We start from the raw sequence: 25,665 nt of genomic DNA, 5'->3' as shown, positions 1-25,665 counted from the left end.
CCCTCCACCTTCCCTTTTATTAAATTAATATAAATTGAGATCGACATTAACTAATTTATTATTATTATTTTTTTACATAATTTATAAATTGACGAAATACGAGTGTGGAGCCCACAAAATATAATCTTTTGTAGGTTAATAAGGATCATCATTTTCGCTATGCCACTACTCTATTAGTTGAGTTATTCGTAGGGTCAACAATTTGTGACAATCTTACTTTCTTGTTTTTTTTTTTTTTTTGTTTTTTTATTTATTGTTAAAGTAGAGAATTATTATGAATTTAAGTTATAATGGGATTATTAGTTACCATTATTTGAATCTTAATTGGATTAAAATTTTATTATGATTGGATTCACGTGCAAGTGTGTGATGTGAAAGAGGTGAAAAAAATAATTAAAAAAAAAAAAAAAAAAAAGACGGCCGTGTGGTGAAATTTACTGTTTAGTTTATTTACCAAAGGTAAAAAGGTGTTTGACTTGGGGGAAAAGGTAAAGATAATTGGAGGATGAAAATGGACGGTCAGGATGGAAGCCAAAAAGGAGTTGGAGGAAATCTGGAGGGTTGAAAATAAGCGGGATATTGTAATCTGAGAGATGTGAAAGCTGGTCTTTAATGATCATGTTATCATGTTTCTGTGTTAGTACCCTCTCGCGTGCCCTTCTACAGTTCTTTTTCTGTACATTATTTTTCTTTTTCTTTTTTTATTTAAAAATAAATAAATTATCATCTTCGAATCCAGGCCCCACCTTTTTGGGTTATATTTTTGTTTTGTTTTGTTTTTTTTTTTTTATAAATAATATTGATATGGTTTAGTGAGTAAGGGATTTTGTTTTTATTTCACGCCCATTTGTAAATATAATATTGGGAAAAATCTTATTTAAATAATTTTTTTTTATATAGATGGAGACAAAATTTAAAAATATAAAATAAAAAAAAGGTTGTTATTGAGATGGAAAAGGAAGTATATAATATAGACAAAATTTACTATAACACATTTAATATAAAAAGCTTTTTTTTTTTTTTTGTCGTGTAGGTCTTTTTTTATTTATTTATTTATTTTTGTATTAACGCTTATGAGTCAAAATGATTTGATACTTGGACTGTCACCAAAAGTTTCAATTTATATATATATATATTCATATTGGATATTATTTATGTTAAATAAAAAATAAATTTGAGTATTGGGAAGGGCGTGGGAGGCACGTGCCGGGTATAACAGTGTGATTTGGCTATTATGAAGAGATGACGTCAAGCGTATCTAGGCGGGGTGGGCCCCACAGTGTGTCTTTTTTTTCTTTTTTTTTTAATAAATAAAAAAGAAAAAAAAAGGGAGAGGAAATGGTTGGTTGGTTGGTTGGTCAATGGGGAAATGCAGAAGAAGACAAAAGTCATAAATGAAATAAATGACACTGTGGAGGTTGGAGGCTTAGGTCTTTTCCATCATGCTACGTGTACGGTGTGATCAGATTCCGAGCTGCCACGTTGTCTTAGCTGTGATGGGACCACCTTTCCGGGGACCACCCTCCAAATCTCTGAAAATCTACTGCCACTTGATTCTCTGTCAACCCCCTCTTTCCCCAAATTCTATCGGCAATTTTGGAAGGAACCCATTCATTACTTTCTTTCACGGTTTCACCTCTTTTTTTATTTTATTTTATTTTTTAATTCTCATATAAAGTAAATAATAATAATAATAATAAACAATAAATAAATAAATGTTAGGAAAAGGAAAGAAGCAAGGAGGGAATTAATTACTTGGACACAAAATTATGATAAAAGATTGTGTGTTTTCCAATGATGTTTTTAAAAGCAAACTCACATGAAGAATAACTTTACAACTCGGTATCGATATCATGGATATTAATCCGATACTCTCGTGATCATAAATGATATCAAACTCATGCAATGAACTTGGTCGTGTTAGTAGTTATGATGATTCATGGTTGAGAGCCTCTCTGTAACAATCTAAGTTCATCATTAGTCGATATTGTTCTTAGGTATAAAACAAATAACATAGGATTCTTAAAAAACTTTTTGTGGGTTAACAACGTTGGTTCACCATCAGCCTTACCAGCTTAGATTCACTCAAACTGTGTTTAAAAAGGTGTGTCCTTTTTTCCCACTTCCCATTCCCACGCGTGGCCCTTACAAACCCCATGCCTCTTTATGGACATTTATTTTCTCACTAACTTTATTTCAATTTTGAATGGACATTTAGGTGAGATTAATTCATACGACTCTGTTTTTTTGTTTCAAATTGCATCATAAAACACGTCTTTTAGTTTGTATAGCACTCAACCTTACCCGAGTGACCACTATCATAAAGTTGACTTTGTTCATGCTTGGATCAGTTAAAGAGTTTGAGAAGATTACACAAAATCTTTTCGTGATGTGGTCATATGTTGAGTCAATTATGACTGCGCATGATTGAAGATCCATATCACTGCAAACAAACAAAAAAAAAAAAAAAACATGTACATATAAAGTTTACTATTACTTTCCCTCTATTATTGAGCGTACTCGTTAGTTATAGTTCATAGACTAATGATTTTTGTAGATTATGCTCTGATTTTAGTCATTATTCTATATGTACTCAGCATAGACCAAATACATCGTTTTCTTACCGTTCAACCTCACTTGACATTTTTTTAAAAAATATTAAACTGATGTAAAATCTCACATATTTAAACAATTACGGTTGGAAATGAGCTCGAACTCGAGGATGAAACCCTAATTTTGATATTTTGGAGTTGGATTTAAATTTTGCAATAAATCCCGAACTTAAATGTGAAAATCACTCGTTGATGATACATCACATCAATATTTATGAGGTTTTTCAAAGATTTTTTTGGCAGTGCATCAAATCTTTGGTAGTTAATTTCTACCTCCTTCAAAACCCATTTATTTATTGCTATTATTTTTTTTACATGTGGATACCAACATAAATGTATTTAATGTATTTATTGCTAATATCCATTCCCGCTAAAAATTTAATAATTTAAATTTCATAATTTAATTTCTATATTTTAAATATAGATATAACAATAAAATTTATTAGAAAATCTAAATTAAAATAATAAAATTAAAAAAGTAAGCGAATCTTTATAGATTTTGGAGAATGTTAAATCAGGAAATTATTAAAATAAATAATGATAATAATAGTAAAAACCGGGGCGGGGCGGGGCTCTATGAAAAGTCGGACCCTGGATTCCGAATCAGGTAGTCAAAATATCGGGGCTCCGCTTTTCACGATGGATTCTTTGTTCTTTTGATGTCCTAAAAGACTAAAAAACCCACGTAATATTTTCCTTTTTTATTTGCGTTACGGGTGAACTACACGCGATTTGGTGTTGCGCGTGGGACGATGGTAGAGGTCCTTAATTATCTGTTGTAAGGTATTATGGTCGGGACAACGTTGATAAACAAAAAAAAAAAAAAAAAAGCCCCAAAATATATTAAAAGACACTCCATTATTCGAACATCTTAGATAACATCGATCTTTTCCAAACGCCGCTCTTCCGCCTTCCCTCTCCTCCTCTGTTTTTCTTGGGACGGAAACCGCCATTGAAGACCTCTGTTTCTGGTTCTTTTGACCATTTCTCAAGCTTTTTTCAAGGAGAAACACAATGTTTGCAGCTGAAAATGGTCTTAAAGGAGACCCGAGGCTTCAGGGCATATCTCAAGCCATTAGAGTTGTTCCTCACTTTCCTAAGCCTGGTTTGTCTCTGTTTTTCTTTCATGATTTCTGTACAGTTTTTGATTGGGATGGACAGGGGATGGGCAGAGTGCTCTGTTTTGGTTGATTCTAAATTGAAGTTGAGGTTCATTTTGATTTGGGTTTTTGCTGATAGGGATCATGTTTCAAGATATTACAACGTTGTTGCTGGATCATAAGGCGTTTAAGGATACTGTTGACATTTTTGTTGATCGTTACAGGGGCATGAACATCTCTGTTGTTGCTGGTTTTCTTCTCATCTCTCTGTCTTTTTTTATTTTCTGTTTGTTCTTGCCGACATTGTCTGAGGATTCTTTGTTCTCTGTTTTTCCTTTTTTCATGGATGGAAAGTTCTCAAGATTTTGTTCTTCCTACTTTCGTGGGTTTTCTCGTTTCCCCTGTTTTTAGAGCTGTGAATTTCTTCTTCTTTTCTTTTAAATTTCTTTATCTTACTGAATTTAGTGTTTCTCTCTCTTCTTTCAAACACCTCATTCGATGTTCTTTGAAGGAAAGTAAAACTTTCTTCTTGTACTTTGCTGTCGACATCTCATACCCTTTTAAAAAAATGCTTTCCCAAGAAATTATGACTATCTTTTAAACCTTTTCTTCTCAATTACCGATCTGATTTGCTAATCCTCTGTTCGTGGGATGCTCTGAAATGCAGGGGTAGAAGCCAGGGGATTCATGTTCGGCCCATCGATTGCCTTAGCCATTGGTGCTAAGTTCGTTCCTTTACGAAAACCCAGAAAGCTTCCAGGTAAGTTCATTCCATCACTGCAAAATCCCCCAAAAGTTCCTGTTTTTTGAAGCACACGGCCATTGTTTACTGTGTCATAGGCGAAGTGATATCAGAAGCTTATGATTTGGAGTATGGAACCGACTGCTTAGAAATGCATAACGATGCCGTGAAGGCAGGGGAACGTGCATTGGTTATCGATGATTTAGTGGCCACTGGTGGAACGTTATCAGCAGCAATCAAGCTTCTGGGTATTTTAGATTCTTTTACATATGAACACGATCTTTCAAAAGTGATAGTTTTTTTGGATTTTGCTGCTGTTCTAACCTTAAAAGCAGCAAGTCCGTGGGAAAACGTTGGTTGTTTTTGTCGTCCATGGTTTTGTCTGAACTAGAAACAAAAATATTGGATTAATCATAGTGTTTAGATTTCTTGGTTAAAATGATTGTCATTCATGATTATGTTTCCCTTAAAACTATGATCGAGTGGGTCCATCGTTATTTTATTAATTTGATGTCTCTCTGTTTTGTTGGTAGAACGAATGGGTGCGGAAGTCGTTGAATGTGCCTGTGTTGTTGGATTGCGCGAAGTTAAGGGACAGCGCAGGCTCAATGGAAAGCCACTTTATATCCTTGTTGAGCCACGCCAATTGGATGATTGTTTCTAAGGTAAATCCCAAGTAGCTACATTCTTCCATGCATGCCCCGTGAGCTCTTCAGTTCCCATTTCGGTTGAAGAAAGTAATAAAACATTTCTTATAAGGGTGTACGAACCTCTTCCTAATAGACGTGTCGGACAATATTTATCAACGGTGGGCTTGAGCTGTTGCAAATGGTATTAGAACCCAACACCGGACGCTCTTAAGCGGGTGGATTGTGAGATCCCCACATCTGTTGGGTTGGAGAGGGAAATAAGCATTCCTTATTAGGGTGTGGAAACCTCTCCCTACCAGAGGGGCTGATGGCGATACGGGCTAAAACGGACAATATCGGCTAATGGTAGGCTTGAGTTGTTACAAATGGTATCAGCCAGCATTGTGCAGTGTGTCAACGAAGGGGTGGATTGTGAGATCCCACATCGGTGGAGAGAGGAATGAAACATTCTGTATAAGAGTGTGGAAACCTCTCTTTAGCAGACGCGTTTTAAACCTTGAGATTTATTGCGATACGGGTCTGCTAATGGTAGGCTTGAGCTGTTACAAATGGTATCAGTGCTAGACACTGGGTGGTGTGTCAACAAAAGCGTTGGGCAGGGGTGGATTGTGAGATCCCACATTGGTTGGAGAGCGGAATGAAACATTATTTATAAGAGTGGAAACCTCTTCTTAGCAGACCTGTTTTAAACCGTGAGGTTGATCACGATACAGGTCAAAAACGGACAATATAGCTTCGTTTTTTAGCAATAGCAGGGTTTGATGAAAAGGTGAGGGTGTGTGTGTGTATGCAGGTGGGTGATATTGCTTCTGCTTAGGCTGATATTGAGGAGATGATGCTTGAGCGAACAGGCAGAGACAGAGACAGAGACTGAGATTTGATTCCTGCGTTCAAAGTTTGAGCAGCGATGAATGAAAGTTGGGGTCCATTGTACTATTTTTTTAGTGCTAAATTATGTGTCCTCTCTTCCCCAGGCTGTTAATTTCAACCAAATCTTTAATGAACAAAACTATTCTCAGATTCTGATATTCAAAACAACCATGATGTCTCTCATTTATGTACATGAATAGGATGATGATTCAATATGAGCTCGTTCCGATAGATCTCACAATCCACCCTCCCTTGTGAGTCAGCGTTCTCACTGGTACACCGTCCGATGTTAAGCTTTGATGCCATTAATAACAGCTCAAGCCCACTGCTCAGTGGTAAAATGACATTTGTGGGATCCAATCATTCGGGGTATCTCAATCTTAGTATTTCTAGCATTGTCTATCAACATATGAATGTTTCTAAGTGCAAATGAACACTTTCAAGGCATCCATCCCAATCTCCTAAAGTACAATGAAGTGTAGTTTATAGCTACGCAAGTCTTACATTCAATCTCCTAAGCCAAATCGAATGCAAAATCATATGAAAAGCATCGAACCTCTTAGCCGGATGGTTCAACACAAAGTGCTTTCGAACAATCCTCAAGCCCTCCTTAAGCCTCTCGTACTCTGCCTCCGACACCCCCATCAAAATCTCCTTCAACCTCGGAATCTCCGACACGCCCACCTTAATTGAAAACCCTTCCCATCTCAACACGTCGCTGAACGGCAAAACGTACGTCTCCGAAATAATCACCGGCACACATTCAGCATAAATTGCCTCCACGATTCTGGGACTTGCCACTTCGTACCCACTTGGGCACAGGCAAAATCTTGACTTCAGCATTAGCTCGTAATAGTCCAGCCCCTTTGGGAGATACTCGTACACGCGGATGTTGCTGTCGCGGTCTTTCCAGTGCTTTAGGATTATGGGTCTTATTGGACCGTGGTTACCGCCTGCGAAGAATGCTAGGTGGGGACGTTGGGTGTCTGGCGGCGACAGTAGCTTTGGGGATATGTCGCCGTCGTAGAGGTGGATCTCCGGTAAGCTGACGTCTTTTTGTGGGTTGAATCCTTCGGAGGAGTTGGCGTTACAGAGGACGCGGATGGATGTGTTGTAGAGGAAGGGGTTTCCTTCTGTTGCAATTGGACCCTGTTCATTCATGGGAAACAAAAATAATGAAAATGGTCTACTAAGTAGCCGATGTGGGACTCCTCTCCCAACAATCCTCCCCTCGAACATAGTACATCATAGAGCCTCCCCTGAGGCCTATGAATAATCAAGACTCGACTCCTTCTCTAGAGCTCTTGAACAAAGTACACCGTTTGTTCATGATCAACTCCTTAATTAGTTGATGTGGGACTCCTCTCTCAACAATCCTCCTCTCGAACAAAGTAAATCATAGAGCCTTCTTGAGGCCTATGGAGCCCTCAAACAGTCTCCTCTTAATCGAAGTTTGACTCTTTCTCTAGAGCTCTCGAACAAAAACCCTTTGTTCAACCTTTAGAATTCTATTGACATGATTAAGTTGAACATATGCTCTTATGCTTATACTTTTGGTTTCTGAAAATGTCTCATACTAATAGAGGTGTATTTCTTACTAATAAATTCATGATCAACTTCTTAATTAAGATCTAAGATGTGGGACTACTCTCGGAACAATCCTCGACAAAAAAAGAACATAAAAGTAAGGTAACTTTGTAAGGAAGAAAAGAGAAACAAACCCAATCATGGCATGAAACAATAAAGTGGTCAGCCCCAGTTGTTTTATTCCAAAATGGGTACTTTTCAGACACCACCCGCACGTAATCACTCACAAACACCCGCAGCGGCGTTTGATCAAAGCTTCCAGATTCATACAAGTACTTAACCATCCAAGCCACGCTGAACGGCATAAAAAAAACATGAGCCCCACTCGGATCCGCCGTCCTGAACCCTTTCGCCCCATGCTCCATCTCATGTATGAACCTCCCTTCCACTGTGTATATGTTCTTGCACGGCCCGTCGTGGGTTATCGGCAAATCCCCCTCCTGGTACACGTACACTTTCAATCTTCTCTCCATCTCCACGTAGCTCCTGTTGAACCATAATCATTAGTTATGCTCTGTAAAAGCTAACCTGCTTCGGCTTCTGCGTCAAGCTTGTATTAGTTGTATAATGTTCCGTGAGTTTCAAGGGAAATTCTTCATTATAATTATTATTACCCAATGATAATCTACCAGATTCCACGTAGTCTTGTGTGAAAACCTCTTACTAGTAGAAGTATTTTAAAACATTAGGAAAGAGAATATCTATTAGTGGCGAGCTTAAGTTATTACAAAGGATATCGGAGTCAGACACTAATGAGTGTGCCAGCGAGGATATTAGCCTCACAAAGGGTAATCAAGCATTTCTTTGTCACAAAGGTGTGGAAACCTCTCCCTATCAGACATGTTTTAAAACCACGAGGATGATGATAATATGTAACGAGCCAAAGCGGACAATATCTGCCAGCGGTAGGCTTAGGCTGTTACAAATGGTATAACAGGCCGTCACAATGTGATGTGTCAATGAGTAAGCTGAGCCCAAGTGGACATGAGGGGGTGTGCCAGCAAGGACGTTGGGCTCGAAGGGGGATGGATTGGGAGGTCCCACATTAATTAGAGAAGGGAATGAGTGTTAGCAAGGACACTGGACCTCGAGAGGGGTGAATTGTGAGATCCTACATGAGTTATAGAAGAGAACGAAACATTTTTTTATAAGCACGTATAAACCTCTCCCTAAAAAACCTTTCGAAAAGGCCAAAACAATATCCGCTAGCGAAAGACTTGGACCGCTGCACGATAATTTGGGTGAGTGGACTAAACAAAAAATGATCGAAGGTAATTAAATTCATAATTATAGAGAAAAAGAACAGAGTGATGAGTAGAAATGCTGTGGCTTTCACTGTCGCAAGTTGAGTAACGTGCAATCGAGTGTGCGCACTTAACACGCCTAAAGTCCGTAAATAAAACCCCCCACAGACGCTTTGACCATAAGTATTCCCACGTGGCACTCATTTTTACACCCAACAAAGGGAATAAAAAAAAAAAACAAAATAATACGTAAACATAAAAATTGACACGTAATTTCTTTTCCTAATAAATAAATAAATAAATAAAATCTTAACAATTCGTCAAGAAATAAAATATATTATATTTAAACATCATCTAATTTATGATTATAGCAAAAAAAATGTTAATTATTATTATGGTTTTTAAAAAGTGAAAATTGATTAAAAACGGATTTACTCACTGAAAAAAAGCGCGGGGATTGTGATAAACTGCGAAAGAAGGAACGTAATCGACGGTGGTCGATAAGTTTGCGACCTTCGCCGCTCGGCGAATTTCCGCCCTAGCCCGAGCGAGCCCTAGTTCGAGCTTTTCGTCTCTGGTCAATCTCGTTTTCGTCGCTTTTCTCTGAAGAAGCATAGATGCATCGATTAATAGCTTTCATTGATTCATTCATTCATTCAATGAAGATAATCAGTGTTTGATTTCTTACTAGATTAAGGCGATGAGCGAGAAACTCCTCGGAGATTTCCGGCAAGTGAACGGCTCGGAATCGATCGGAAATCGGAGGAAATTGGTGGAGGTGCGTGGATTTTAGTGGAGGCGGAGATTTGGTTGCGAATCGGTCGGAGTAATTGCCGGAGACGAGAAGAAAGAGGAGAATCGAGGCGGCGGCGATCGAAGTGAGGAGTGGTGATATAGTCGGCAGGTGAAAAACCTCCATTGTTGTCTCTGTTTTTTCCTTCTTTGGCTGAGGAAGATGTCGCAGTAAGGCTTGTGGAAGTTAATATGAAGCCAGTCGGGACGACTTGAGTCGACTCCGGATCGTATGGCATGGGCACTAGTGTAATTCCCCAAAATACCCTTCTCTTATTTCTTTTTTAATTTTGGTAAATTTTTGTCAATTCTGTTTCTTTTTTTTGGCAAAATCAAATATTTGAAATATTGCTTTCCTTTTTTTTAATTGAGATTTCAATTTTGACATTTTTTTTTTCTAAATGAATAAATAAATATCTTTGTTTTAAAAAATGACAATATATTATCTAATTTATTTCCTTATTTTTATTGGAATATATTATATTTCTTAAAAAAAATTATTTTAGTATAAATTATATTAAACTATTTGATAAATAGTAAGGGTTAAAAATGTCTATTTATCGAAACTTATCTCGATTGAGGTATGAATCCTCACTTATACCGTAAATGCAAAAGGATCAAAAAGTATTTTCACTCTATTACTAAAATTTAAAATTAAACGGAGATTATATTCCCATTTCATTTTTTTTCCATATATATATATATATATATATATATATATATATATATATATATATATATATATTTATTTATTTATTTATTTAAAGTTGAAACTTATATATTTGGAAATAAAATTTTAATTATATTAAGATTGATATATTGTAATTTTTTAAAATTTTTTTTATCAATTTCCCAGAGTGTTGAATTAAATATTTTTTTAATGATATTTTGAACGAAAATTTATTAGAAAATTAAATTATAAAAATTTTAGGAGTTTATAGTCAAAATTACCATATTGAAGTGTAATTTAATTAAATTGAACGTTTAGGGTATGATACTATTATTATATTATTGAATTATTAACGGTGATTTTTTTTAAGGTATGTTATTAATGAATTGGGACTTGTGAGCGTTATTTTGAATTCTTTTATTAATAATTAAATAAATAAAAAAGAAAAAAAGAAAAGCCAGATCACTTACTATTTTGAGTGAAAGTGAAGACAAAGACAATTCATTGCATACGTGGAAAGATAAACATAGGAGAGACAAATATTAAATTTATTGATAAATAATCGGTCATGATATAAGTTTTCAATTTTAATCTTATTATAAATTTTTATTTAAAATTAGTGAAAAGAGTAAATAAATTTGCTAATTTTGTGATTTTTTTTTTTATAAATATTAATTTTGAAAAATACAATATTCGATCTCAACTCTCGTCTTCTTCCTTCCTTGTTTTGCAGTTAGTTTCCATTACCGATTTCCTTCCTTGTTTCTGTTTCCCTTTTATGGCAATTCGTCTGTGTATTATGAACACCAACAATCTCTGTGTTTGAACCAATCTCTCTCCGATTCCTTCTCGTTCTTGCTCCACAAGATTGACGAGATGGAGAGTTTGCCGACCACCGCCAAACCCGAAAGGCGAGCTCGATCCAAGCCTCTCTACACCTCCAAACCTTCTATATTTATGGCATTCTTCTCTTGTCTTGCTTGGCTTTATGTTGCTGGCAGGTATGCGCTTCTTCCATTTTCGGTTTTTTTTTTTTTTTCAATTTCTTTTCGCTCCCCTGATAATGTTGAACGGTAGAATCTGAATCTGGAACATTGAGACACAGTCATAGTACTTGAATTGGATCTTGCGGTTGGTTTTCACTCTTGAATCGAAGTTGACCTGGCTATCGATCAGGCCGATGTATTTCATCTTCACATTGGCTGCCGGCTTCGTTGCCGTACTAGCTGTTTCCTTTTTTATTTTTGGATTTTTCTCTTGTAATTTTTGCATGATCATTTGATCAACCGGAAATGCATTCCCCAATCCCTCCGCCCTGGGGAAAGAGAGAGGGAGAGAGTGAGAGAGAGAGATGATTTATTGCATTTCTTTCAATTGACTTTTGCTTATAAATTCATTTGTACCGCCTGTTTTTGGTCTGGTTTCTTCAGGCTATGGCAGGATGCAGAAAATAGGAAATTACTTGCTAGTCTCTTACAGAAGAACGCGTCCCAGGTATATTAATTAAATTATGAGAGAAATACACTGGAATTCTTGCCAGTTTTCGTGGCCATTTTAATTGAATTGAAAATTTGAATGAGTACTGTACTCATATTAGCTAATTGCTAGCATTTCTAGTTCTACATGTAATCGTTTTCCTCCACGTCCAGCCCTTAATTCGTCATGCATCTGGAGATTTTGTCATTCATTGTTTAGCGTGGTACCCTTAATTCATTAAAATTATGTTATTGTATGCAGAGACCCTTGATTTTGAGCGTTGAAGATAAGCTGCAAGTCCTGGGTTGCAAGTATATGCCTAATTTTCCTTTCTTGATTCTCACGTGAAACCCAATCTTTGTTTTGAAACATTCCCTCTTACGAATGATCTCCTGTGTCTTTCTTGTGAGGGCTGGACATTTTGTTTCCCTTTCTATGTTTAATTTGTTTACTTACGTAGCGTCTAAAATAAATACCAATCTAAATTGTTTTACATATTATTGAATTAAAAGTTTTATATAATTTTATTAAGAGATTTGGAGAGGAGGATTGTGGAAGTGGAGATGGATTTAACATTAGCAAAGAGTCAAGGGTACCTGAAGAATCAACTGCGACAAAGTGGATCTTCTTCTGAACCTAGCCGTAAGCTCCTTGCTGTTATCGGTGTTCATACTGGATTTGGAAGTCAACTGAGGCGCAATGCGTTCAGAGGTTCTTGGATGCCGAAAGGTCAGTCGAGTTTTAGATATTATTTGATTGGGGCTGTGAATCAACTCGCTGAGCTTCATTTAAAACAACTGTTTTTTTGTCTTATGGCACTTAACTCTTCCAGTGATCCCAAATTTATAATGACCGAGGTTCAATAGAGTATCACAAAATTAGTTTCCTATTAGGTTTTTTACCTTTGAGCTAGCAAAGGTCCATTGGAATATTTAGTTCAAGTAAACAGTATTTATGATTCTAATAGTCTCTAGGAGTGATCCATATATTAGACTTCAATCATATGAGATCTAGCATGCCATGGGATCAGTGGTCTGTAACTGATTTTGTTGATTTTAACATTTTTCCTCGTAAATGAAAGACTTCCTCTTACTGTAGGGGCCTGTAATAGGTGGGCAGTAATAATAGATCTCATCGAAATTCAACCTGGTTTATCAAACAGGAGCAGGGGATAAAAAAGAGAGGAAAAGCCACGCTTCACATAAATAGATCTTGAAATTTAATATTTGAATTGAGTTTGTGGATTAGAGCGAGAGTGATGCTTGGATTCAACACGAAAATTTTATCATCTTTGTGATGCAGAAATGTGTTATTTTAAGGATATAATGAAGTATTTATGGGGAAATGTATTATCTGCTAGAATATTTGAATCTTATAAAATTGCTTTAAAATATGAACTTCGACGTTTGTGTCTATTTGGTTCCTGAGCTTTTAAAAGTATCTAATATACCCCTAAACTTTCAATTTTATGTCTAATAGAACCATGAACCTTCAATTTTGTGTTTAATAGGTCTTCATAAATTTCACAAGTTTTAAAAATTAGTTGGTCTATTAGAAATACAATTTATGTCTAATATAGAACTCTAAATTTTCAATTTTGTGTCTAGATCCGTGGATTTTAAAAAATTTTAAAGCTCAAGGACCAAAGTTGTACTTTTGAAGGTTGAGAGACCAAATAGACACGCCTCTAAGTTCATGGGCTAAATTTGTAATTTTCCAAGAAATATTTACTGGTTTAATTTTCAGGAATGGGTGGGTTGAACATGTAATTGATGATGTATGATCATATTTCTTTTGCCATTTATAGGTGATGCATTGAAAAAGCTGGAGGAAAGAGGGGTGGTTATACGCTTTGTTATTGGTCGGAGGTTTTTCTTCCACTTTCAACTCTATTTTCATATCAATGTTCTTCACTGCCACTTTTTTTTATTTGCTGGCATTGTGTTTTTTATCTCGTTATTGGTATACTTCATAGCTATTTTCTGTGTATGTCCTGTCATAACTTTATTGATTTGGCATTGGCAGTGCAAATCGAGGTGATACCTTGGACCGCAACATTGACAAGGAAAACCAATCAACTAAGGACTTCTTGATACTTGTATGTAATCAAAGTTCTAGCCTTACGTATATCACCTATTCAATCACTTAGAATTAGCGAAGACTTTCAACTCGACTTTTTTGTTCATGGTTCTCATGGTAGTTATTATTGCGCCTGCATGTTCACTTGTTTACATTGCGGACTAAAATCTAGACAATATCATGTCGATGGTTTGTTAAGGAGTGTCTCATTAATGTATTGATGTTGTGCAAAATATAGAATTGTTAATTCATACATGTGTTTGATGTGATTCTTCGAGCCACTGATCGCTTGGGCAATTCTCAACACGCGTTCCCTTATTTTGTAGGAAGGTCATGAAGAAGCTGATGATGAGTTGCCTAAAAAGGCCAAGTTCTTTTTCATTACAGCAGTTCAAAATTGGGATGCAGAATTTTACGTGAAAGTCGATGACAACATTGACCTTGATCTTGGTTGATCATCTAATCAACAATCTCTATTTCTAAGAAATTCATTTATCACGGGTTGGTGATTAATTGAAACTTGTTTTTGGCCAAGTAGAGGGTTTGATTGAGCTTCTTGAACATCGTCGTGGACAAGATGGTACTTACATTGGATGCATGAAATCTGGAGATGTGATTGCTGAAGAGTATGACCTCTATTATTCCATTTCTGTTATAAAATGCATGCGGATGTATGAATTCTAATGCAACTTCTGGATTATACATTGATTGAAAGAATATCTTGTTTTCATAAATATGACACTTCATTATTTATTTTCGCATGGTCAAGATTTTTGGCACTCGTGCTTTTGTTAATTAAAGTTTATGATGGTGCTTACATAATGTAGCAAGTGTTCTCTGCTCTCATCTGTTGAAATGCTTTTTTTTCAGGGGAAAGGACTGGTATGAGCCAGAATGGTGGAAGTTTGGAGATAAGAAATCGTATGTAATCTCTACCTCCTTGAAGAAATATTGTAGTTATTTTCTTCAAATATATTGAATACCTCCTGGAATGCGGATGTAAAATGTGATCAATTTTTTATGCTTTAGGTACTTCCAGCATGCGTCTGGTTCGCTAATTATCCTCTCCAAGAATTTGGCTCAGTATATTTATATTAACAGGTAATCTCTATAACTCAAATACCAGAAAATGGTTTACTCAAATGAAAGATATATCTCATGCTCAGAAGTTTAGGATTCCATTCTTAATTATCCTTTTCCTGTAGAATTGTCATCAGCAAAGTTGGCAGCCTTTCTTTTAACTATTTGAAGTTAGAACATATATTTGTTCTGATTTTCCTTGTCCTAACCGGGAAATAAGCTATCATGTGCAAAATTATACTCCTTTAAGACAAATTCACTCCCATTTGAATGTAGTATTCTGCTTTATAAATATAAAAGAACCTTATTATGTCATGTCATGTATTTTCTAGAAAATATTTCTTGGTTATGTCATGTATTATGATTGTTTGTGTTATTTGCAGTGCATCTTTGAAGACTTACGCACATGACGATGTATCAATGGGGTCATGGATGATTGGTCTCCAGGCTACTCATATAGATGATAATCGACTGTGCTGCGGTAGCGTTAGACAAGGTGAATATGACTCCATTCCATTACTGTGGTAGTTGGTCTTTTCTCGTATTTCTACAACTTTTCCTGAAGTTTTGTTTTAAAATACTACGTTTGATTTGGATAACTGATGAGAGCGGATCAAAGGTGCTCTGGTGCATCTTTCCCCCTCATCATACAAACTCCACCCCCTAATCTTCACCCTCAGTTTGCGGTAATTTTTTATGACTACCCAACAGGCACATGGGAAAGCAAAAACTCACGTAGAAACAGATATATGATTCATTTACTTTTATAACTTAGTTTTGAACTCAATTTGCAAATTGGTTTCTGATATTTATAGGTTTTTTTAAGATTCTGACCTTTTATTTATTTGATCCTTAAGATTTCTAGGTTCAAGTAGCAGTTAGTGAAATTATGAATAGTACGAGTCACGTGAAGGGTTTAAATGAGTAAATAAATACATTAACAGGATAGTAAAAGTTCATAAGAATAGAGACAAAAATCATATGAAACGTTATAGACTTTAGGCACTATTGGTTTATGAAGTTTACTCCACCAGGTGAAATTACCAACTGTTCAAATCATAGTAAGAAGGTAATTTTTGGTTTGTCGTTATATACACTTATGCCAGTTGTGGACATGTTCTTTTTCCAGACAAGGTGTGTTCCATGGTTTAGGACATGCAGCAAATTTTGCGGAGCTTAGACAATTCTTTTGCGACGGGTTCATGTGCCTGAGTTCAGCTGGGTTCACCCTCCAGCTGATGCCGGGGAATCTCGACGTGTTCACTTGATTCCTCTTTTTGGATGCTGAGATACACAGCCATTTTTTTTTGTAGAGCTAATAGTGACTGATTGACTGAACTGAATGCCCTTTTGTTGATAATAGAAAGCCAAAATTAGTTTGATACATGTGATGAATAAGCCGAAATAACAGTCCTTATTCGAGCTCTTGGAACAGAATCGTAATGCAGCTGATTTTTATGTGCTTCCGGAGCTCTTGGAGTTGTTCTTCATTGAAATCTTAGGGAGTGTTATTCGTCTTTTTGGGTTTGAAAAGGTTCAAGAACATTTGAGGATATGTAAGAAAATCCTTCCAAACTGGCATTAATAAATTGTAAAAGCCAACATCGACCATCCATATTTCTTTCACTTGCATTAACAAACTGAGAAAATCATCAGAAAACCCTTCATCAATCTTGTCTATTTCATGGCTTCATTTGGGAAGCCACACATGAGACATCTTCCAGTTCCAGCCAACGGTCAGGTCAGTCCCAAGTCCGAGTCCGACCGAGAATAAATCTTATGAATATGAAACAAAAACTAGAATAACACATTAACAATGCAGGTTCCTGAATCACTGATATGTAACAGGGGGAGACTGCCATATAATTTAAGAACAAGCGTTGATCAAGTAAAATGCATGATATTAGAGGTTAAGGCAGAGCCAATGGAGAAGATTATAAATCAATGGATCTTCTTCATTGCCATAATTCACACAGCTTCAATTCAAGCATCCACCTTCGCTGCAGCCGACGCGTAGCTCACACTGCTGTCTCTCATCGTTTTGCACTGACTGGATTGTTCGTATCGAAGGAATTTGATCTTTATTTTTGTGGAGCTGTGCTTCAACATCTGGTGGAACAAAAGCAATCCATCATCAGTTATCAAAAACAAAAATCTCATTTTCAGGTCGGAACATAAGTAATATGCATATGTTTTGGAATGTTTTCAGGAACTTACATGAAGAAATACACTAATAGGGTGACGACCACAAATGGTATTGTCATACTCCTGCAGATACTTCTTGAATGCTTCAGGATCTCCTGTTTCTATTATATCCATGCCCATGTGGTCCAAAGCTTCGATAGATTTGTATATCGCCCCATGTTTCTTGTCGTAATGCATGTAGTTGAACCTAAGAGGCACGAGCACACGTCAGATGAAACTCGGAACAAGAATGATGGTAAATAACTTAGAAACCATTTATGTGAGATTTCAGAATTAAAAATTTCATACACATCCAAGAAGCATCAACATAATGGCAACGAGTGCAGTGATGAAATGAAAAATAATCACCTTTTTTGCAATAGAGTATGAAGCTAGAGGATTGAGTCTAATAAAATGTCGACTATATTTTACTTAAATGTGCTACATTTGAGGCTCATTCAAACCTAGCCATCTTAGAGGCATCCAATCAAGAACCACCACCATCACATCACTAGATAAGTTGAGAGATGCACTTGTTTAAATTCACTTGAACAATTAGAACTAGGAGGGGGAACTGTGAGATCCCACGTTAGTTGGGGAGGAGAACGAAACATTCTGTACAAACGTGTGAAAACCTCTCCTAGCAGAGGCGTTTTCTAAACCTCGGGGGGGGGGGGGGGGGGGGGGAGCGCGAAAGAGACTCAAATTGGACAATATCTACTAGCAGTAGGCTTGAGCCGTTACAAATGGCATTAGAGTCAGACACCGGGCAATGTGCCAATAAGGAGGCTGAGCCCTATAGGGGGTGGACACCGGGTCCTGAATGGGGTGGATTGGGGGGTCCTACACTGGGCAATGTGCCAGCGAGGAGGCTGAGCCCTAAAAAGGGTGGACATGAGGTGGTGTGTCAGCAAGGACGCTAGGCCCCGAAGGGGGGGTGGATTGGAGGTCCCACATCGATTGGAGAAGGAAACGAGTGCCAACGACAACGCTGGCCCCGAATTGTGAGATCCCACATTGGTTGAGGAGGAGAACGAAACATTCTTTAGAAGGGTGTGGAAACCTCTCCCTAGCAGGACACGTTTTAAAAACCTTGAGGGGAAGCCCGAAGGAAAAACCCAAAGAGGACAATATTTGCTAGCGGTGGGACATTGCCCAGTGTGGGACCCCCCAATCCACCCCCAATTCAAGGCAGAACATAAGAAACTAATTTGCACCTCATAGGTCTTTCTATAGTAATAAGAAAAGTACTTTATCATAATAAAATATGGTTAAACCTCACTAAACATGAATTATAGGACATTTTGTATAGTTCTCGAAATGGACAATCCTATTATTAAGATATTGACGGGAACATACCGAGACCCCCAGTGACAAAAATCTGAGGATACAGAGAAGAAATTTTTTGGATCATCCACATATTTGGCAAGCAGGCGTCCATACATGGCTTCAGTTTCGGCAGAGACGGCACCAACCAAAATGGGTACAACTTTCACTGAATGCCTGCATGATTGCATCAATACTTACAAAAGTAGGTCGACAGAATGTAATATAATGCTCGTTAAATCAAATGAAAATTACCCCTCAAATACTTTGGCAAGATATGGCAAGTGCATTTCCATGCTATGTTCAGCTTCATCAACACGCATATCCATCAATTCAAATTTTCCAGTCGCTTTTAGCTCCTCGATAACTGCCAGAGTGAACGATACATAGAGAAATTACTAAAAGAACGTTCACGAATAAATCAGGCAATGGATGCAAGTTCATGGACAATAAGCTAACAAGAAAACATACAAGAAACCGAGCCACAATTGGGAAAAATGAATAATTCTCAAAGAAAAAGAAATGGAAATCAGAATACCTTCCAAATCAATGGGAAGGTCGCCCACGGGGGTCTGGTAAATAGTGGCTGTCGAAAGGGCACATTTTGGTGTATAATAGTGGTGAGATGGACCAAGAAGAAAGATCCTAGAACTGCAAACAACAGCATCTAGTATATTAACAATAAGCTGGTAGTAGCTTGCTAATATAATGAACAATTCAACAGTTTTTTTCGGAGACGATTTAGAAGATTAAGGAGGAATTTGAAGTAATTAAGTTCTGCTAAAGGAACTGTTTTTGCTTTCAAAAATGTTTTCTAGATATGTTTTCACTGAATTTTAGTCTAAAAGAGTTCAGATACAAGCTCTAAAACTTAAACACCAAGTGGTATAAACAATTTTGTCGGGCAAGTAGCGATTGAAAGGGAGATTAACCCACATGTTTGTTGGATCGATGTTACCGAACGCATATGCAGCAGCACGTCCTGAATACGAATAACCAGCATGCCTGCAGTTCCACATCAAACCAAATGCATCAAAATTATTCTATTTTGAATCATTTAGAAAAATTTTCTTGAAGCAACTTACGGAGCAATTACACCACGTACATCCGGGGATTTAGACAGGCCCGATGCCCTCAACCATCCATCAAGCTCCTCCGCAAGTTTCTTAGCTAGAAGGAGAAAAAAAGAGAGAAAATCCAATACACCAGAATTTATTATCCATTTGAATTCCACAATGAACTACAAAATTTAACAAAAACAAACACCAACATCCTCCCTATCTCCTGGAAGCTCACACATGCATGAGCAATGAAACATTCTTCCAATTTTTTAGCGTTGTATATTGTTTCTATGTTCACCCCTAAATCATAACAAGAAGTATGTGAGGATATTTTGGATCAAAATGGGAGAAGACTTTATCCCCTCATTTGTTGACTAAAAGTTTAGACTCAACACATTATGTCAACCCACATCCGCGGGAGAGGAAAATGAAACATTTCTTACAAATGTGCGAAAATCACTCCCTACTAGAGGCGTGTAGACGCGTTTTAAAAAATTGTGAACTAACGGCTATACGTAACGGGCCAAAGGAGACAATATCGGCTAGGGTGGGTTTGGGCTGTTACAATTACCAATAAAACTCGGCTTCTCAAACATAGCATAAACACAGTGTGATGTACGCATAATCCATGAACTTCTACAAACTGCCTTGCACAGCTGGGAAACCCCAAAAATCTCTCTAGCGTTTGAATTGAATCAAAATTCAACACTTTCAATTCCCCCCCTTCTGCATTCAGAAACAAGGCCAAAATCGAAAATTCCACTATCTTCCAGAACCAGAAACTTTAGAATGATCAGCAGAGAGAGAAGACAGAATCGCAAGCTACTTTCTCCAAAGCCAAAATGAAATCAATCGAAACATTTACAGAGAAAGCAAATTGAATAATTGAAAAGAACCCCACCAAAACGTGCATGGATATGAGGAGAGAGTAATCGAAGGCGACTTACAATTGTCGGTGTACCAAGAACCGGCATGAGACGCTCTTCTGATTTTCTCCATAACAGCAACTAAGATCGGATTGAATCAAAACGAAAAGGGTCAGAGAATGAAACAGAAACAAGAGTGAGATGAGAAAGTAATTCCTGGGTCTTCTTCTACTGGATTATCTTGAGAATCGGGAAGAAGAGATCCGAAAGTGAATCAAATAGAATAATGAAAAGAAAAAAAAAATGGAGTGGGAGAAGGAAGATCAGAGCAGAACTAAGAACTGGTTATGAAGTATTCTGCTTTCTGAGCTTTCACGCAACTTCCCCATTTTTTAATTTCCCGATTCCGCCGCACCGATAATTACGACAAGTTTTCTGCTCCTTGCTTCTATTTGGGCTTACATGGGCCGAAGTCCGGAGGCCCATTCCACCCCCAAATCTCTTTATTTACGTCAAGTTTTGTGCTCCTTGCTCCTCTTTGGGCTTACATGGGCCGAAGTCGGGAGGCCCATTTCACCCCCAAATCTCTTTATTTACGTCAAGTTTTGTGCTCCTTGCTCCTCTTTGGGCTTACATGGGCCGAAGTCCGGAGGCCCATTTCACCCCCAAATCTCTTTATTTACGTCAAGTTTTGTGCTCCTTGCTCCTCTTTGGGCTTACATGGGCCGAAGTCCGGAGGCCCATTTCACCCCCAAATCCCTTTATTTACGTCAAGTTTTGTGCTCCTTGCTCCTCTTTGGGCTTACATGGGCCGAAGTCCGGAGGCCCATTTCACCCCCAAATCTCTTTATTTACGTCAAGTTTTGTGCTCCTTGCTCCTCTTTGGGCTTACATGGGCCGAAGTCCGGAGGCCCATTTCACCCCCAAATCTCTTTATTTACGTCAAGTTTTGTGCTCCTTGCTCCTCTTTGGGCTTACATGGGCCGAAGTTGGAAGGCCCATTTCACCCCAAATCTCTTTATTTACGTCAAATTTTCTATTTGGGCTTTCATGGGCCGAAATTTATTGATCAAGCCACCGCATCCACGTGGCAGTTCTTCATGGATCATCAGCTTTAATTATTCGATTATTGTCTTGTTCGATTATTGATCAGCTTTAATCATTCGCTAATTAATTAAAAAATAATAATTCATCAATTTTCTTCAGACCTTCTCTCTCTCCCAGCTCCTTTACAACAGAAGCCTTCCTCCATTTCAATGGCTTCTCCGGTCCCCAACAACATTCCCTCCAAAACCCCCCACCAATTAAGATCAAATAATAATTTTAAAAAGAAAAAACAAGAAATTAAACCTTTTAAAACCTTAATTTAACCATATTAATTTAACGACATGCCTTACATCACGAGCAACACCAACGGTTAAATTAATGGCTATTGAAATGTCAAACCTAAAACTGTTGAAGAAGGGTGCAAGGAAGTCTCAAATTCACTCCTTTAAGGAGTGATTATGAATTTATAAATAAGTAATATATATTTATTGACACGGATTTTTGGAATTTCAAGCCACGAGAGTTTATATTCAAAATCATATCAATTAAAGTCGTGATTTCTAACAAAATGATCTATTTCGAATCCATTTTGATTTTAGAAATGTAATGTACAGATTTTAATTTTACAGATCATCGGCCCTGGACACGACCGAAAGCCGGCTGGGGCGTGGCCGGAAATTGGCTCGCCGTCTCAGTTGGTGTGAAGAAGGTCGTATCAAAGCAGTCAACGCTCGCTTCACCCAGTCTCCCTCAACGCCGCCGATTCTCACTAGCGAGTTCGTCATCGCAGACCTCCGCATGTTTAACCCGCTCGATGAATACGTCTGATGGTGTCCGCCATTGCCTGAATTTCTATGCAGACTGCACCGGAAGGAACCGGGGTGAGTCGTGGGCGAACAAGTGCACGTCTTTTTCGGTTGAGAAACCGGCGAGTTCCGGTTGGAGAGTGCGATGGACCGACTCGGCGAACCGGACCGGTGATCGATTGAAAATCGAACAGAGCGAGACAGGGGACCGGGAGAAATGTTGACTCGAGTAGGAGAAGCGGATCGTTCGTGGTTGTGGAAAAATGATGAGGATGTGGAAGAGAAGCCGAAGCTCGTTGACGCGGCGAACGGAGAAGAGATCGGAGAGTGAAATCGGCCGGCGGCGGGAAGTGGCCGGAGAACAGGTCCGCTTGTTTCCTTCTTCATTGGGGATTATGTTTGGCGAAACGACAGGACGGCGGGATTTCAGTAAACGGAGTTCGTCTCGGCGGTGGAATTTATAGGTCCGGGGGTGGTCGGATCGTAATTATGCTATAAAATTTAGGGCATGGTTGAAATATTGTTGGCCGTACGATTGCGATTTCCCATCTAACGGCTAGGACGACGTAGGCAGTAATGGATATTATTAAATAATAAGAGATCAAAATTTTTAATATTGTAATTAAATAATGAAATATGTTGATTATTATCCGCAAAAGAGATAAGAAAAGGTGACGGGGAGATTAAAGTAAGTTTGATTTTAATATAATTAACTAACCCAATGAATATCTTACAAGTCGAAGAGCGAGATATCCGTTTTAACCCGCGGTCTCTGGGGATAAGATGGACTGTTTAAAGGATAAAAACGTCTTTTCAAGTTTTGTTTGAGAAAAAAAATAAAATAAAAGATTTTGGAAAGTCCAAGATGATGGAGGAAAATAATTGGAAATTCGAATCGGAATGACACATGTCGTGTGGCAATGCGTAGTTTAAGTTACACGTGGCGGAAGATAATTGGATCCCGTGGAGATCGGTGTTTTGAATTATGGTTGAGGTTAATGATCAAACGCGGGCACATGGACTTGCTGTGTGGTCGGCCGTAGAGGAAACATCCAGAAGAGTTTTGAAAACACAGCATGAATAATTTATTTATTTTTTTCCATAAATTTTAAAAGATGGATGGTTTTGGTTTTATAACTTTAGATTTAAATTTACATTTAAAATTTGATAATTATATTTTTTAATTTGAATGTACGATAAATTAATTATTAAACAAAAATCAATTCATATAATTATTTCTTATTATGGTAAATCTAAAAGCCCACCAATCTAGAAGAAAAAACCCAAGCCCACCAATCTAGAAGAAAAAGCCCAAGCCCACCAATCTAGAAGAAAAAGCCCAATCCCACTAATCTAGAATAAAAAGCCCAAGCCCACCAATCTAGAAGAAAAAGCCCAAGCCCACCCATCTCAAAGCGTGACCAAAAAAAGCCCGGGCCCATTCCTTCCCTCTGAATTAAAAAGATAATTTTGAAATAAAAATTAATAATAGGCCTCTCTCTCCCTCTGAATCTAATAGGAAACGACACTAGAAGACAGGGCAGAGGGCATAGTAGTAATTTCGGTATTTAGAGCTTTCCTTATAAACATCACAAAGCTTCTTAGATTCCATTTGTTGCCTCTAGGGTTTTTCCATCGCGCCAGACTCTGCGGCTTAGGCTTCTATCGGATCTTCGAAACCCTAATCATGGCGGAACAGGTATGGATTTTGTCCGTCGCCCGGCGTTTCTTTCCGTTCAATCAATGTCTGATTGGCACCTGCATTTATGAAATTATGTTCTGTTTGTAATGCAGACGGAGAAGGCTTTTCTGAAGCAGCCCAAGGTGTTTCTTAGGTAAGAAAACTACTGGAAAAGCAAGTTCAAACATTGTACTTTATGCAGGCAAGGCCGTTTTCTTTTTGCCGTCGGATAAATCACTCTATCTACTTCGAAACTTTCGTTTGCAGCTCGAAGAAATCGGGAAAAGGAAAGAGACCAGGAAAAGGAGGAAATCGGTTCTGGAAGAGTATTGGTTTGGGATTCAAAACTCCAAGAGAGGCAATTGAAGGTTTTACACAATAACTAGATTTTCATTTACTAATTTCCCGTACATTGCCTTCCTGCTTCTTTTTAGATCCAAATATTGCACTCTCCTTCATTGTAATCTTGAGTTAATGTTATCTGCGCAATCTCGTAATTCTAGATCCTGCATTTATATTATTCAGCGAGTCATTTGAAACAATGTGGTTCTTCCCTTTGCATCATCTGATCTGGCCATTGGGCAAGTTTGATTTGCATTCACCCTATGACTATACTAATCAACATATTCATTGTTAGACGTATGATTCTCAGCGTCCTCTTATCTTAGTTGTACTGAAGATTGAAGAGTAATTCTGCTGCAGGAACATACATCGATAAGAAGTGCCCATTCACTGGCACTGTTTCTATCAGGGGACGTATACTTGCTGGGACCTGCCACAGTGCCAAGATGGTGAGAACCATCATTGTTAGACGTAATTATCTACACTACGTGAAGAAATATCAAAGGTGAGAACTAAATACCCAAAATTTCATTAGTTATCTTTAATCCTTTCTATGAATGAGTTTGCTGACACGGGTTGTTCATTTTTAGGTACGAAAAGAGACACTCTAACATTCCAGCACACATAGCTCCTTGCTTTAGGGTAAAAGAGGGAGACCATGTCATCATTGGCCAGTGCAGGTTCATACATAACTTTCTACGCCTCTGCTGTCTACTGTGACTTTGTTTTTAGTCATGTTCTTAATGGATGGGTATCTTTGCAGGCCGTTGTCAAAGACCGTGAGGTTTAATGTATTGAAAGTCATTCCTGCTGGATCATCCACAGCTGGTAAGAAGGCCTTCACAGGAATTTAAGCCCAGAATTTTCAGGTCCCGTATTTGTTTATGTTAAAGAGATGATATGTTAGCATGAGTTTTTTTTCAGCTAGATGATCTTTTCACTTCATTTGTTGACCGAATATTTCATTATTGTGATACTACTACTGCAATTTTGATTCCCTAAGTTTTGCTCAGTACCTTCGTGTTTAACTTCTTAATTTAATAGCATAACCTTCAATGCCTTCTTTTATAATTTATGCCACTTCCACTGCATTATGCATTTGTTTATATCTATTATGTGACGAAGATCATAGACGTTTATTTAATGATGTAAGCGAAGGAAATTTAAGGGGAATTAATTGAATTATGAACTTGCACGTAACTGAAACTTCAACTGATTGGAAGTTGCTTAGCAATTCCAGCGTTGAAAGTGGAACCTCAAACCTAATAAATTTCATATGCAAAATATCAACATTAGTTGATATTTGGATGAGGAGTGGGAAAAACCAGATGGGTTTGTTGACATTATTGGAATATATGGCTTCGATTATGTCGCTGTGTTCTTGGTTTGAAGCCAAGTCCATCCATTTATTTAACTCAACTTGTTTGATTTTATGCCTCATTGACCTCGA

General features: G+C 37.6%; 6 protein-coding genes across 7 annotated transcripts; 3 read left to right on the top strand and 3 right to left on the bottom strand.

The window, feature by feature from the left end:
• The first annotated feature begins 3,470 nt into the window (after window positions 1-3,470).
• Window positions 3,471-6,122, top strand: LOC111805639 (adenine phosphoribosyltransferase 5). Its single transcript, XM_023690784.2, has 6 exons — window positions 3,471-3,717; window positions 3,852-3,962; window positions 4,380-4,472; window positions 4,553-4,702; window positions 4,988-5,119; window positions 5,898-6,122. Exons 1-5 carry the CDS (start codon window positions 3,627-3,629, stop codon window positions 5,116-5,118), a joined length of 576 nt encoding a protein of 191 aa, XP_023546552.1. The 5' UTR covers window positions 3,471-3,626; the 3' UTR covers window position 5,119; window positions 5,898-6,122.
• A 314-nt stretch (window positions 6,123-6,436) lies between these two features.
• LOC111805637 (Exostosin family protein) lies at window positions 6,437-9,732 on the bottom strand. Its single transcript, XM_023690782.2, has 4 exons — window positions 9,494-9,732; window positions 9,245-9,408; window positions 7,696-8,047; window positions 6,437-7,123 (listed from the first exon to the last, which is right to left on the bottom strand). The coding sequence occupies exons 1-4, from the start codon at window positions 9,722-9,724 to the stop codon at window positions 6,464-6,466; spliced, it is 1,407 nt and encodes a 468-aa protein (XP_023546550.2). The 5' UTR covers window positions 9,725-9,732; the 3' UTR covers window positions 6,437-6,463.
• Window positions 9,733-10,964: 1,232 nt separating this feature from the next.
• On the top strand, window positions 10,965-17,014 carry LOC111805430 (hydroxyproline O-galactosyltransferase HPGT3). 2 transcript variants are annotated; one of them, XM_023690530.2, is made up of 12 exons: window positions 10,965-11,268; window positions 11,698-11,761; window positions 12,005-12,054; window positions 12,276-12,472; window positions 13,551-13,611; window positions 13,769-13,841; window positions 14,149-14,272; window positions 14,361-14,448; window positions 14,693-14,743; window positions 14,852-14,923; window positions 15,286-15,398; window positions 16,032-17,014. In XM_023690530.2, exons 1-12 carry the CDS (start codon window positions 11,144-11,146, stop codon window positions 16,052-16,054), a joined length of 1,041 nt encoding a protein of 346 aa, XP_023546298.2. In that variant the 5' UTR covers window positions 10,965-11,143; the 3' UTR covers window positions 16,055-17,014. The 2 variants fall into 2 exon arrangements, with proteins under 2 accessions (XP_023546298.2, XP_023546299.2); XM_023690531.2 differs by lacking the exon at window positions 12,005-12,054 and having other exon boundaries at window positions 11,059-11,268.
• On the bottom strand, window positions 16,689-20,742 carry LOC111805431 (uncharacterized). Its single transcript, XM_023690532.2, has 8 exons — window positions 20,421-20,742; window positions 19,498-19,582; window positions 19,349-19,417; window positions 18,951-19,063; window positions 18,668-18,779; window positions 18,446-18,589; window positions 17,120-17,294; window positions 16,689-17,011 (listed from the first exon to the last, which is right to left on the bottom strand). Exons 1-8 carry the CDS (start codon window positions 20,470-20,472, stop codon window positions 16,886-16,888), a joined length of 876 nt encoding a protein of 291 aa, XP_023546300.2. The 5' UTR covers window positions 20,473-20,742; the 3' UTR covers window positions 16,689-16,885.
• A 1,265-nt stretch (window positions 20,743-22,007) lies between these two features.
• LOC111806049 (uncharacterized) lies at window positions 22,008-22,607 on the bottom strand. Its single transcript, XM_023691392.2, has one exon. The coding sequence runs from the start codon at window positions 22,577-22,579 to the stop codon at window positions 22,010-22,012; it is 570 nt and encodes a 189-aa protein (XP_023547160.2). The 5' UTR covers window positions 22,580-22,607; the 3' UTR covers window positions 22,008-22,009.
• Window positions 22,608-23,746: 1,139 nt separating this feature from the next.
• Window positions 23,747-25,227, top strand: LOC111805000 (small ribosomal subunit protein uS17). The gene is made up of 6 exons (XM_023689856.2): window positions 23,747-23,891; window positions 23,987-24,027; window positions 24,141-24,241; window positions 24,576-24,720; window positions 24,806-24,895; window positions 24,979-25,227. Exons 1-6 carry the CDS (start codon window positions 23,880-23,882, stop codon window positions 25,067-25,069), a joined length of 480 nt encoding a protein of 159 aa, XP_023545624.1. The 5' UTR covers window positions 23,747-23,879; the 3' UTR covers window positions 25,070-25,227.
• The last annotated feature ends 438 nt before the right edge of the window (window positions 25,228-25,665 follow it).

The sequence above is a fragment of the Cucurbita pepo genome, chromosome 11 (assembly GCF_057944985.1).
Source record: "Cucurbita pepo subsp. pepo isolate OVF chromosome 11, ASM5794498v1, whole genome shotgun sequence".
Taxonomy (NCBI): Eukaryota; Viridiplantae; Streptophyta; class Magnoliopsida; order Cucurbitales; family Cucurbitaceae; genus Cucurbita; species Cucurbita pepo.
This window is presented reverse-complemented; position numbering and strand designations above follow the sequence as displayed.